The sequence below is a fragment of the Somniosus microcephalus genome, chromosome 8 (genome assembly GCF_052327205.1).
Source record: "Somniosus microcephalus isolate GS21.2 chromosome 8, FLI_Smic_1.0, whole genome shotgun sequence".
Lineage (NCBI taxonomy): Eukaryota > Metazoa > Chordata > Chondrichthyes > Squaliformes > Somniosidae > Somniosus > Somniosus microcephalus.
The window spans coordinates 236,637,473-236,649,621 of record NC_140994.1 but is presented as its reverse complement, the minus strand read 5'-3'; the positions used below and the strand labels follow the sequence as shown (position 1 = coordinate 236,649,621).

Here is a 12,149-nt window from a genome sequence, read left to right as displayed (position 1 = left end):
TTAGAGCAAAGGAGGTTGAGGGGTGATTTGATAGAGGTATACAAGATTATGACGGATTTGGATAGGCTAGACAGGGAAAGACTGCTCCCACTAGTTGATGGTACAAGGACTAGGGGACACAGATTTAAGGTTTTGGGCAAGAGATACAGGGGGATGTGAGGAGAAACTTTTTTACGCAGCGAGTGGTGATGACCTGGAATTCGCTGCTGACGGAAGTGGTGGTAGCAGAGACACTCAATGTTTTCAAGGGGAGACTGGATAGGCACTTGAGGGAAATAAACTTGCAGGGCTACGGGGATAGAGCGAGGGAATGGGACTGACTGGATTGCTCTACAGAGAGCTGATGCGGACTGGATGGGCTGTTTTGTGCCGTTATGACTCTATGGGGGAGAAATTCAGTTGTTAGCGCCATCCGTTAGCGCCTTAAGAGGGCGATAAGTGGGGCGCGATGCAGCTAGCGCCCGGGCGCGGTGAGACCTGCGCCTCTCGCGAAATTGAGCGGACATTTAGAGGCAGTGCAAAACCGCAACGCCTGCTCAGCTGCGCACGCAGATCCTGACGTCATTTCATGGTGCAATGCCCCTGGGGCGCCCCGAACCGGAACTTCAGTGGCGCCCCCCTCCTTTCCGCCTGGCGCTCCCAGCGACTGGTTGACCGGAACGGTTCCCAGTCGCTGTGGAGCTGGGGGGGGCGCTATTTAATGGGGGCTCTTCCTGGCTTCTTTGTGGTAGCCATTTTTGGACCACTCCTTCTGTGAGAGAGAGAGAGATTTGCAGAGACAAAGGGAGAGAGCTTTCTGCATTGAGACAGCGCATGCAGAGGTACTTCTGGCTTCGGCCCAGAACTTTGCAGTTGGTTTGATTTTTCACTGGCATAACCTTGAGTGGCCACATACTATGGGGGCTGCAATGGATGGAAACGTTGGGTTTCTCCATTGCATTGAGAGGGCTCAGAGACGTCGAGAGAGAGTGCCAATCATGGCCAGACGGAGGAGGGCCAACAGGCATCGGCACAGGAGGCATTACCCTCCCAGGGTATTCCACCAACAGTTCTCATACCTCAACATGTCTGAGGAGCAGTGTTTGCGGAGGCTTCGATTCAGCAGGGAGGTGGTCACTGAGCTCTGCCACCTGCTTAAGTCAGATCTGCAGCCTCAACTGAGGAGCAGGACGTCTCTGTCAGTGGCAGTGAAGGTGACAGTGGCTCTCAACTTCTATGCCACCGGCTCCTTCCAATCCGCTACTGGGGACATTGCCAATGTCTCCCAGTTCGCGGTGCATTGCTGCATCCATCAAGTCATGAATGCCCTCTTTAAAAGGAGACGTCAGTACATTTCCTTCCCCATGACCCTGGACAAGCAGCAAGAGCGCACAATGGGATTTGCAAGAATAGCGGGCTTCCCCATGGTCCAGGGCGCCATTGGTTGCACGCATGTGGCTTTGCGGGCACCGCAAGAGAATGCCGAGGATTACTGCAACCAGAAGGGGTTCCATTCGTTGAACGTCCAGTTGGTGTGTGACCACAGACAGCTGATACTAGCTTTCAATGCCCACTTTCCAGGCAGCAGCCACGACGCCTTCATCCTGCGCCAGACTTCTGTGGCAGACCTTTTCGAAGCCCCGGCTCACCCAGGAGGTTGGCTTCTCGGGGACAAGGGCTATCCTCTGTGCACCTGGCTGATGACCCCGCTCCGTGCGCCCAGCACCCCTGCTGAAGAACGATACAATGAGAGCCATCAAGCGACCAGGAACATCATTGAGCACACAATCGGCATGCTAAAGCAATGGTTCCGCTGTCTGGACCATTCTGGGGGAGCCCTTCAGTGCTCACCTGAGCGAGTCTCCCATTTCGTTGTAGTGTGCTGCATGCTGCATAACCTGGCAATCCTCAGGACTCAGCCACTGCCACCAGACATTGGAGCATCAGCAGAGGAGGAGGAGGAGGAGCACCAAGACGGGAGCAGCTTATTGCAAGTCGGTTCTAGGCCCCCTCTGAGGGAATGGCTTGTGCCATCGAAAGAACATGAATGGAACCGTTCCGCAACCCCTGAGCCGGTCAAGGCAACAAATAGTTCAAAGAGCAAACATGCACAATCTGAATAAAGACACTTCTTTATTTAACAAACTGTGTGCCCTTCCCGCATGACAAAGTAATACAGAGAAACCCCAAAAAAAGCAGTCAGACACATAACTGGCTCTCACAACCTGGAGACAATGAACAAAAGAGTAAACAAAAAATGACCACGATCCTCGGCCTTCATTAAAAAAATTTAACAGCATTTTGCCACACCTCCTACTTTTTGCCCTTCGAGGGTGATCTGCTTCGCTTGCGAGATTGGCCCCTTCCCACCCTGCAGCTCCTCCGCAATGGGACCCCAGTGGCTGCAGCAAGGCTGGGCGAAGGCTGCTGAGTGTCAGAAACTGAGTCAGCAGATGCCCTTGAGGTACGGCCTGGATCAGCTCTGGGCCTGGAGGACCCAGCTGCTGACTACTCCAACTCTGCATGGGCAGCAGCAGTCTGTCCTACAGCTGGTGGCAGCTGCAGTGGAGAAGTGACCGTGTTGGCAGCAGGAATGCTGCCATCCTGACAGAGGACAGCCACTCCCTGGTCAGACGGCACACTGGCACTCCCACAGGGCAGCACTGCAGCATGCGGAGCAATCTGCTGAAGCACAGACTGCTGGCCTGCTGCGGCGCGGCGAGGGCCCCGGCGATTCGTGCCCGATCCAGCGAGGGTGGCAGCAGTGAGTGCTCGTGTGGCCTCAATCTGCGTCTGCATCAGACCAGCCACTGACTGCATTACACCACTAAGCACTTGCGTGGAAGCCGCCTGTGCTTCCTGTGCTGCACCGAAGTCCTGCAGACTCCTTGCCTGTGCTGCACCGAAGTCCTGCAGACTCCTTGCCTGTGCTGCACCGAAGTCCTGCAGACTCCTTGCCAGTGCTGCGCCGAAGTCCTGGACACTCCTTGCCAGTGACTCAATGGATTCGGGCATCCTTGCCACTGCAGCCATGAGCTCAGTGTGCCTCTGCTCTGCCTGGGCGCCCATTTCAGCAAGGAGCCGCACCTCTTCTGCGCTCACTGTAGCAGGACTGGAGGCCAGACTCTCCCTCCGGGGAGAAGGCCGCCGAGCTTCCCTACCGCACCCCCCCGTGTTGCTGCAGCCCGCTGGGCCCCGGAGCTTCACCCTCCTCAGACCCTTCCCCCCTGCTCCCCTCTATGGAAGACGTGTCCCCATTATGGCCATGGGCTGCCTCGGCTGAGGGTGGCACTGATGGTCCGGCTTCCTCTTCCTCCTCGCCTTCAGAATCACTCACAGTGGCAGCTTGAGTGCCCGCCTCCTCACCTGGCGAATCAGCATCTGAAAGCAGGGAGGTACAAGAGTTGCTTTAGCGTGAGGACAGGGCGGCAGCGAGGGAGGCATGAGTGCTGCACTGCATTGTATTGGTTATTGATTCGATAGTGGCAAAGGATGCTGGTGTGAGGCACAAGTGGAAGGAGAGAGGTCAAAAAGGTGATGACCTTACCATTGCTGTTTAGAATGGGGTCGGCATCTCCAGTGGCGATGGGGCCAATCATCCGGCCTGCCATAATCCGCTCCACTCGCTGCTCCAGATCGCTGAGGTCTTGAAGGTGAGGCCAGCCTCCCCCGGTCCGTTGCTGCTGCCTCCTGTTATGGACCAGCTTGCCCTGCAAGAGAAAGGACGGGCTCTGAGTACAGTGTGAAGCCCTGATCTTGGCTGCACTGCCTCCTATGGTGGAATAGCCCTTACAGTGTGAAGCCCTGATCTTGGCTGCACTGCCTCCCATGGTGGAATAGCCCTTACAGTGTGAAGCCCTGATCTTGGCTGCACTGCCTCCCATGGTGGAATAGCCCTTACAGTGTGAAGCCCTTATCTTGGCTGCACTGCCTCCCATGGTCGAATAGCCCTTAGAGTGTAAAGTGCTGAATGTGCGTGTGAGTTTCATGAAAGGCCCATAGGTGTTGAATGAGGGCTGGGCATTGGGGCTTTCAGGACCCTTTGGCCATAAAGTGAGGTGCACATGCAGGGATGAAGATGATACTGAAAAGGGTACTCACCCTGACGACCTGAGTGAGGTCGTTGAACTTCTTCCTGCATTGCACGGGGGTCCTAGGCACCATGCTGCTGGAGGTCACTCTGTGAGCCACCTCCCTCCAAGCTTTGCGATAGTCGTTGGGCAGCGGCCTCCTGCCACTGTCCGGAAACAGGATAGATCGCCTGCGCTCCACTGCGCCAACCAGAACCTGCAGGGCCCCCTCACTGAACCGCTGCGCTCGCTCCCTGGCCCTCTCCATGGTCCTAGGCGTTAGAATGTGGCAGCAGGTCTGTCCAGGCCGAGAATCAGGGCTCTGATGCGCAGGGTGTCGCTGCAATCCAAGATCAAACCTCCCCTTTAAGAGCTGACCGGTGCCAGCGTGTCTGTGTGCAATCATTAACTGGCCACACCTGCGCTGCGCCCGCCCTCGGTGGTAGTGCCTCGCTTCTCCGGCTTAGCACCTTAGGACAGTCGTGCAGCACCTGTTTTAGTGCTCCAAGCACCTCCTGGGGTGAAGCAGGTCAATTTAGCAGTAGGTGGCGATAATTTGCTCCGGGCGCTAAATTTCGCGCCCGCTCGAGTATAACGCCCCAAACGTGGCGATACTGAATTTCTCCACCTATGACTCTATGAACAGCATTTAAGAAGGATCAGAGTAAAGGGAAGAGGGAGGAAACACACACGAGGAGCAACTAGAATTACCTATAAAGTGCTTAGGTGGAAAACAGGAAGGACATGGTTAAATTGCCGAAGTGATTTAACATGAGACAATAGGAAGCATATTGAGAGAAAGCAAAGTGATTGACATTTACAAGACACAGAGAGTGTGTAAATAGCTGAGACGGGGGTGGGAAGTGGGGGTAAGGCAGGTGAAAATGGAAGCACAAAAATATGCATAGTGTTCTAATATGGGGGGAGGGATTGATTGTTGCTTGGCGTTGGGACCATCTATCAGAACACCATGTAAATGCTGTCCATCTGTAATTTTTTCCAGTTCTGAAGAGCCCATACCCGATTGACATGTACTGTTACCTGAGCTAGGCCAAAAGCTTAGCAAATTTGGTCTGAAATGCTCGGCACCACTTTAATGAGCTGCTTGAAGCTGCTCATTAGTTAAGTCCCATGGTTGATTATTACTTCTGGGAACTTCAGTTTGTTATATTGTTTGATCTCTAGTCCCCAGTAATTGCTTTTCCCAAACCTTGGATTTAGCTTGTGGCATTAAGCATATTACTAACACGCTGACAACCAATCCAAGTGGTTTGGTCATGGTAATGAAAGCCAAAGGCTAACCAAGGCCAAAACCTCACTGCTGCTGAGACAGTAGAGTCAAAACTTGCTCTGTGGGGATTGATACAATGCAACTGTGTCTGATCCCATAAAAAACACTAGCCCTTGTGCTAAATGCAAGGCACGTTTCTCAGGTGTTGATATTTATTATTTTCTCATCTGTACCTGTTGGTCTTCCACTGGTGGGCCCCATTCTTTGCTGAGGCAGCCTACCTCCAGACATCTAACAATGACACTGTTCAACCAACCAACAGGAGATGCATGGGAGCAGTCTGGAGGGATGGGGGTGGTGGGGGGCGGGGTGTTCCTTTAAAATTTTCTCTCACTCTCTGTGAGAAAGTGTTTGTCCGTAACTTGCTGCCTCGTCATGACAACAGGAGTAAGAAGACAAGAAAGAATTCACAATTATATGGTGCCCATCACGACCTCAGGAGGTCCCAAAGCACTTTACATTCAATGAAATACAGCCAGTGAATAAGGTCAGTGTTTTCCCCTTTGGACAATCATAATTGTAAATCTATACTGTTCCACTTCCAAATTGATGCACCACTACACCATTCTTCATTTCCCTGGGGTTTTATTGGATTGCTTTATGTGAGCTTCCTGAGGTAGATCTGAGTGAAGCTGAAGATTGGACCCTACTCATTGGCTTTCTCATGTCCAGCAGTACAAGGGGACGAGGATCAGTAGACTGACTAATCCCATTGCTTTAACAACATCTCAGTCTCATCCATCTTCACTTTTATGTTAGACCAAATCAATGGAAGCCTTTTTGGTTTCATGTTCTTCTGAGGCTTCAAATGAACTTTGCAGCGAGAAAAGATAAAGTCAAAGTGAAGGCCCTGGATCAAGATACATGGCTATTTATATAATTGAAAGAGTTTTTTACAATTGACACAGCATTTGGAATCAGGAATAAATTACTGACAGACCTAAAACAAAATATTTTTGCATTAAAAAAATCCCACTAGAACTACTGGATATAATGGGCCGTATTTTGCGAACCCGACGGGTGCGCACGTGCCTGTAGGGGCCACGCAAGTTTCGGCACTTGCGATCTGTCAAGAATCCTCTTGACAGATCCTCCGCATCCCCAGGCCCATTCGGGCCCAATGTTTATCCATTAACGGCACAGACAGAACATGACCAATATGAGAAAAAAAAACTTAAAACTGATATACAGGAAAGAAAAGATCATAAGTTTACATCCATCTTTTCAAAGTATGTTCCTATATTTTTCCCATGAGTAGAGTACATAACTAATCTTAGCCAAAATGACTGAAGCACTTTTAAATTTGTGCATATATGTAATTGAATATGATTAAGTGCCTGCTTCTATGTTTGAACAGGACTTACTGAAAATCTATTGTAAGTATAATAATAATGGTTCAATGTCATTCTCACGTAATGTAGAGGCTTCTGTGCTTGTTTTTAGTGGTGGATCAATATCAGAATTCTGTTTCTCTATCTAGAAATGAGGCAGCAAAGAGCAACAATAGGCAACATTCTTTACACAGTAAGCTCGCAGTACAGTTCACTCTCATTAACTCATTATGTTTCATGTTTCTGGTATAATTAGTTTTGTAGGCTTTGATATGAATCTTGTCATTCATGTGGAAATGACTTATGAAATGATACTGGGTGACCTGCTGGTGGCGCTGTCCAGAGAGAGTATAAATACTCGGGCATGGGCCCAGCTTGCTCAGGACATTCTTTAACAGGGACTAGTGAAGGACACAACTAGATCTCCATGTTGAAAAACAGTTGATTAAAGCCTAGTAGTTTTCTTACATCAGGCTTCATACTCATTACTTATTATATTTCATTCCCATTAACACAATACATTTTGCACCATATACGATAAGAGCATAAGAAATAAGTGCAGGAGTAGGCCATATGGCCCCTCAAGCCATTCAATAAGATCATGGCTGATCTTCCTCATCAATTCCACTTTGCCATCCTATTCCCATATCCCTTGATTCCCTTAGTGCCCAAAAATCTATCAATCTCAGGCTTGAATATGCTAAATGCCTGAGCATTCATAGAGTCATAATGGCACAGAAGGAGGCCATTCAGCCCACCCAGTCTGTGCCGGCTCTCTGTAGACCAATCCAGTCAGTCCCATTCCCCCGCTCTATCCCCGTTGCCCTGCAAGTTTATTTCCCTCAAGTGCCTATCCAGTCTCCCCTTGAAAACATTGAGTGCGTCGGCTTCCACCACTTCCATCGGCAGTGAGGTCCAGGTCCTCACCACTCGCTGCGTAAAAAAGTTTTCCCTTACATCCCCCCTGTATCTCTTGTCCAAAACCTTAAATCTGTATCCCCTAGTCCTTGTACCATCAACTAGTGGGAACAGCCTTTCCCCGTCTAGCCTAGCCAAACCCGTCATAATCTTGTACATCTCTATCAAATCGCCCCTCAACCTCCCTCGCTCTAATGAAAACAAATCCAGCTTCTCCAACCTGTCCTTGTAGCTAAGCTCCCCCATCCCCGGAACCATTCACAGCCCTCTGGGTCTAGAGACAGCTACTATCACAATCAGTACTTGCCAAACAGTTACAAATAATCTTGTGGATAGGTAAATTCAGACAATTTTGCTCTAAAATATTCATTAATATTATTTTAAAAATCTGTACTGGGGTCACCTGCTAAGGTTTTACTTCCATTGTAATAACAGACATGTATGGAAAAGTAAATAAAGGGTTATTTGAACTACAGAGAGCTGCTTTCTCCAAACAGGAAGGTAATTACTGCTGACTTTACATCGTATTACATAGAATTTTACAGCACAGAAGTAGGTCATTCAGTTTATACTCCACACGTGCCTCCTCCCACTCTATTTACTTCATCTCACCCTATCAACATATCTTTCTATTCCTTTCTCCCTTTTACTTTTCCAGCTTCCCCTTGAATGCATCTATGCTAACTTCCTCAACCACTCCATGTGGTAGCGAGTTCCACATTCTCACCACACTGAGTAAAGAAGTTTCTCCGGAATTCCTTATTGGATTTATAGATCTATATAGATGTGTTAAGTTGCAATAAAAAAAAATGCAAACCTTTTTTGCCTCTGAAGTTGCTGTTTTATTTTGAAAGTTAGTTGAATCTCTGTTTTCTTCAGAGCGGACTTGACCTGATGTGTTGCTATTTGTTGATGGTGTTCGAGTTATCAGGAGAATATCATATCTGATAATACGATGGAAATTCTCCGTCAATAAATTGCGACAAATGTCCCATCACCAAACCATGGTCTCTCAAGACTCTCGCTTGCTTGTTCAAATGATGGTACCAATATGGGGACATTCCTGGTGGCATATTTTGATACAATCTCAGTGAGGAAGATCGCTTGGGAAACCTATGTTTAATAAGAACCATAAACATAATGGAAGTTAAATTGGAAACAACAAAGGAGGTTGACTATTCATATTAACATTGTAACAATTACTTCTGCCATTCCTTTCCCTTTCTAACAATCTGTTCCAGTTAGTTTCTTGACAATGAATGTCAAAATGCAAGAAAGTGGACCTACAGTCTCCTAGCTCCATAGATTGATCAATAGTAATCCCACATGATGGTCATGTTTGGTGTCAAATAATATCAAACACAGATTCCAGTCTGTGTAGCTTTGGGTGTTGCAATCTGCAGCATAGACCATAGAAGTAGACTTGGGTGAGTATCTCTCGCATCATCTATCAGCCAACTCAGCACAAATGAGGATTCAACCTGGGAACTTCCTGGTTGGTGTGGCTCAGATAAGCATAAGAACATAGGAATAGGAGTAGGCCATTCGGCCTCTTGAGCCTATTTCGCCATTCAGTTAGATCATGGCTGATCTGTACCTTAACTCCATTTACTTACCTTGGTTCCATATCCCTTAATACCTTTACCCAACAAAGATCTGTCATCCTCAGTTTTCAATTGGCCTAGCCGCAACAGCTTTTTGGTGGAGAAAGTTCCAAATTTCCACTACCCTTTGTATGAAGAAGTGCTTCCTAACATCATCCCTGAACGTCCTAGTTCTCATTTTAAGGTTATGCCCCCTTGTTCTGGGCTCTCCCACCAGAGGAAATAGTTTTTTCTCCATCTATCCAATCAAATCCTTTAATCATCTGCAACACCTCAATCAGATCACCCCTTAATCTTCTATACTCAAGGGAATACAAGCCTAAACTATGTAAGCTGCCTTCATAATTTAACCCTTTTAGCCCCAGTATTATTTTGGTGAATCTGCACTACACCCCCTCCAAGGCCAATATGTCCTTCTTGAGGTGCGGTGCCCAGAACTGAACACTGTACTCCAGACGCAGTCTAACCAGAGCTTTATACAACCATAGCATAACTTCTACCCTTTTGTATTCCAACAACCTTGAGATAAAGGCTAACATTCCATTAGCCATTTAAATAATAGTGCTTTAGTGGGCAGGTAAAAACAGAGCACATAAAGCTAGGCTGACACTCCAGTGCAGTGCTGAGGGAGTGCTGCACTGTCAGAGGTGCTGTTTTTCGGATGAGGCGTTAAACCGAGGCCCCGTCTGCTCTCTCAGGATGTAAAAGACCCCATGGCACTATTCTGAAGAAGAGCAGGGGAGTTATCCCCGGTGTCCTGGCCAATATTTATCCCTCAACCAACATAACAAAAACAGATTATCTGGTCATTATCACATTGTTGTTTGTGGGAGCTTGCTGTACGCAAATTGGCTGCCGCGTTTCCCACATTACAACAGTGACTCCACTTCAAAAGTACTTCATTGGCTGTAAAGCGCTTTGAGACGTCCGGTGGTTGTGAAAGGCGCTATATAAATGCAAGTGTTTCTTTTTTTCACTAGTTTTTAGTGACTTCTGTACTTGGGCCCCTAAATCTTTCTGCTTCTCACCATTTAGAAAATACTCTGATCGATCTTCCTTAGGTCCAAAGTGGATGACCTCACACTTCCCCACATTGAACTCCATCTGCCAGTTTTACCCACTCACTTAATTTATCAATGGCCCTTCGAAACTTTCTGCTCCCATCTACACCTAACTTAGTAAACTGCCTTACTCATTTGCGGCAATTGGTGGAGTCTAGTATGAGATTTTTAGCTTATTTAAATCCTTTTCTGAGATATTTTTCCAATAAGTGAGCCTGGTGGCATATATGATGTGCGGGTGGATGAACAATTTTGTCAGGGCATAGGTTTATACAGGAAACTTTTTTTATCCGGCACCGATGGGACCGACGTGGTGCCGGTTCATCAAAAATTCCGGATAACCGAAAGCTATAGTAAAAGATACGGAGAGATGAGAGCTCCGTATAAAGCAACAAACCCTGTTGCTTAGCAACAGGTTCAGAACAATGGCCACAAGTTCCAAGCATCTCTGTAGCTTAGCAACAGCTGCAGCCACACCCTTGCACAGCAACAGAACCAGGAAGGCAAGTACAATATGAAGTTAAACTTACCTGAACCTACTCCTGAATTTTGCCGGTTAACCGAAATTTCCGGTTATTTAGGTGCCGGTAAATCGAAAGTTTCCTGTACTTGCAATCCCTCAATGAGCTATTGGTCTATGCGAGGCCTTCCTGGGGAGGATGACAAGTTAAAATTGTGAAGCAAGGAGGGATGGTTAAAAATCAGAGGCTTGGTCACCAGTCCATTCTCACAGATTACTTGAACCAGTTGGTTAGAGTGGAACAAGTGGAGTCTTGAGAACAGGAAGCTTCTATCCACCCTCTTTGCTTGGGGAGTGGTTGGGGACTAAAAATGGGAAGAACGTAACTTAATATTTTAAAGTACTGCAGGCAGGAAAAGTACCATGAGATTCTAACTTTAGCTTTAAAATCCATTTATATTGGTACGATAGCAAAATACTGCAGATGTTGGAAATCCGAAATAACAACAGAAAATGCTGGAAAAACTCAGGTGGTCAGGCAACATCCGTGGAGAGAAATTTGAGTTGACGTTTCGGGTTGGACCCTTCTTCAAAACTGGAAAGTAAAGAAACTACATCGGAGGCAGGGCTGCGATCGGACAAAAGAATAAAAGAAACAAAAGAAGTAAAAGAGATTAGAAGCTAGACGAGATGGTAATAGGCTGGGATTAGGTGTAAAGTGTACTGGCAGGGCAAAAGATAGCTGCCAGGTGTGAGAGAGAAACAAAAGGAAAGGGGGGGGGGGGAAAGGAGTGGAACAATTACAAGAGAAAATGAAATGGGGGCCGACCTTATGATCTGAAATTGTTGAACTCGATATTGAGTCCGGAAGGCTGCAGACTGCCTAATCGGAAGATGAGGTGCTGTTCCTCGAGTTTACGTTGAGCTTCCGTGGAACAATACAAGAGGCCAAGGACGGTGAGGTCCGAGTGGGAATGGAGCGGTGAATTAAAATGACAGGCGACCGGAAGCTCGGGGTCACCCTTACGGACTGAACGGAGGTGTCCAGCATACTGCAAACTTCTACTTTAAAAAAATGATGTCTTAAGCTATATTGAACATTTTATATATCTACTCCTGATTTGAAGGGAAAGGGAAATTGCATCCTCTGTTTTCCCATATTCTTAGAAAACCCTTATACATAGATCCCCTCCCATATTCTTAGAAAATCTCTTATAAACAGACACCTCCCTTCTTTTATATTCCTGACCTAGATTTGATGTCGTCGAGTTTTAATGATCCAGGCTTTCTGCTGAGAGTTGTGGGTCTTGCTGAATTTAGCTTTGAAGGTCTTAATTTACTCAACACTGATGATCCTGACATTCCATTGGACTCTGGAGATCTTGAACTTCTTTTGGACTCTGAAGTTTGTGAACTTTCACGGGTCCCAGATTCT

General features: G+C 47.4%; 1 protein-coding gene across 1 annotated transcript in view; it reads right to left on the bottom strand.

The window, feature by feature from the left end:
- Positions 1-8,344: 8,344 nt before the first annotated feature.
- LOC147114164 (uncharacterized) overlaps positions 8,345-12,149 on the bottom strand; it is a 99,243-nt gene continuing 95,438 nt past the window's right edge. The window contains exon 4 of the mRNA XM_085995809.1: positions 8,345-8,702. Within this exon, the coding sequence (XP_085851935.1) occupies positions 8,559-8,702 (144 nt within the window). The 3' untranslated portion in view covers positions 8,345-8,558. The remainder of the gene's footprint in view (positions 8,703-12,149) is intronic.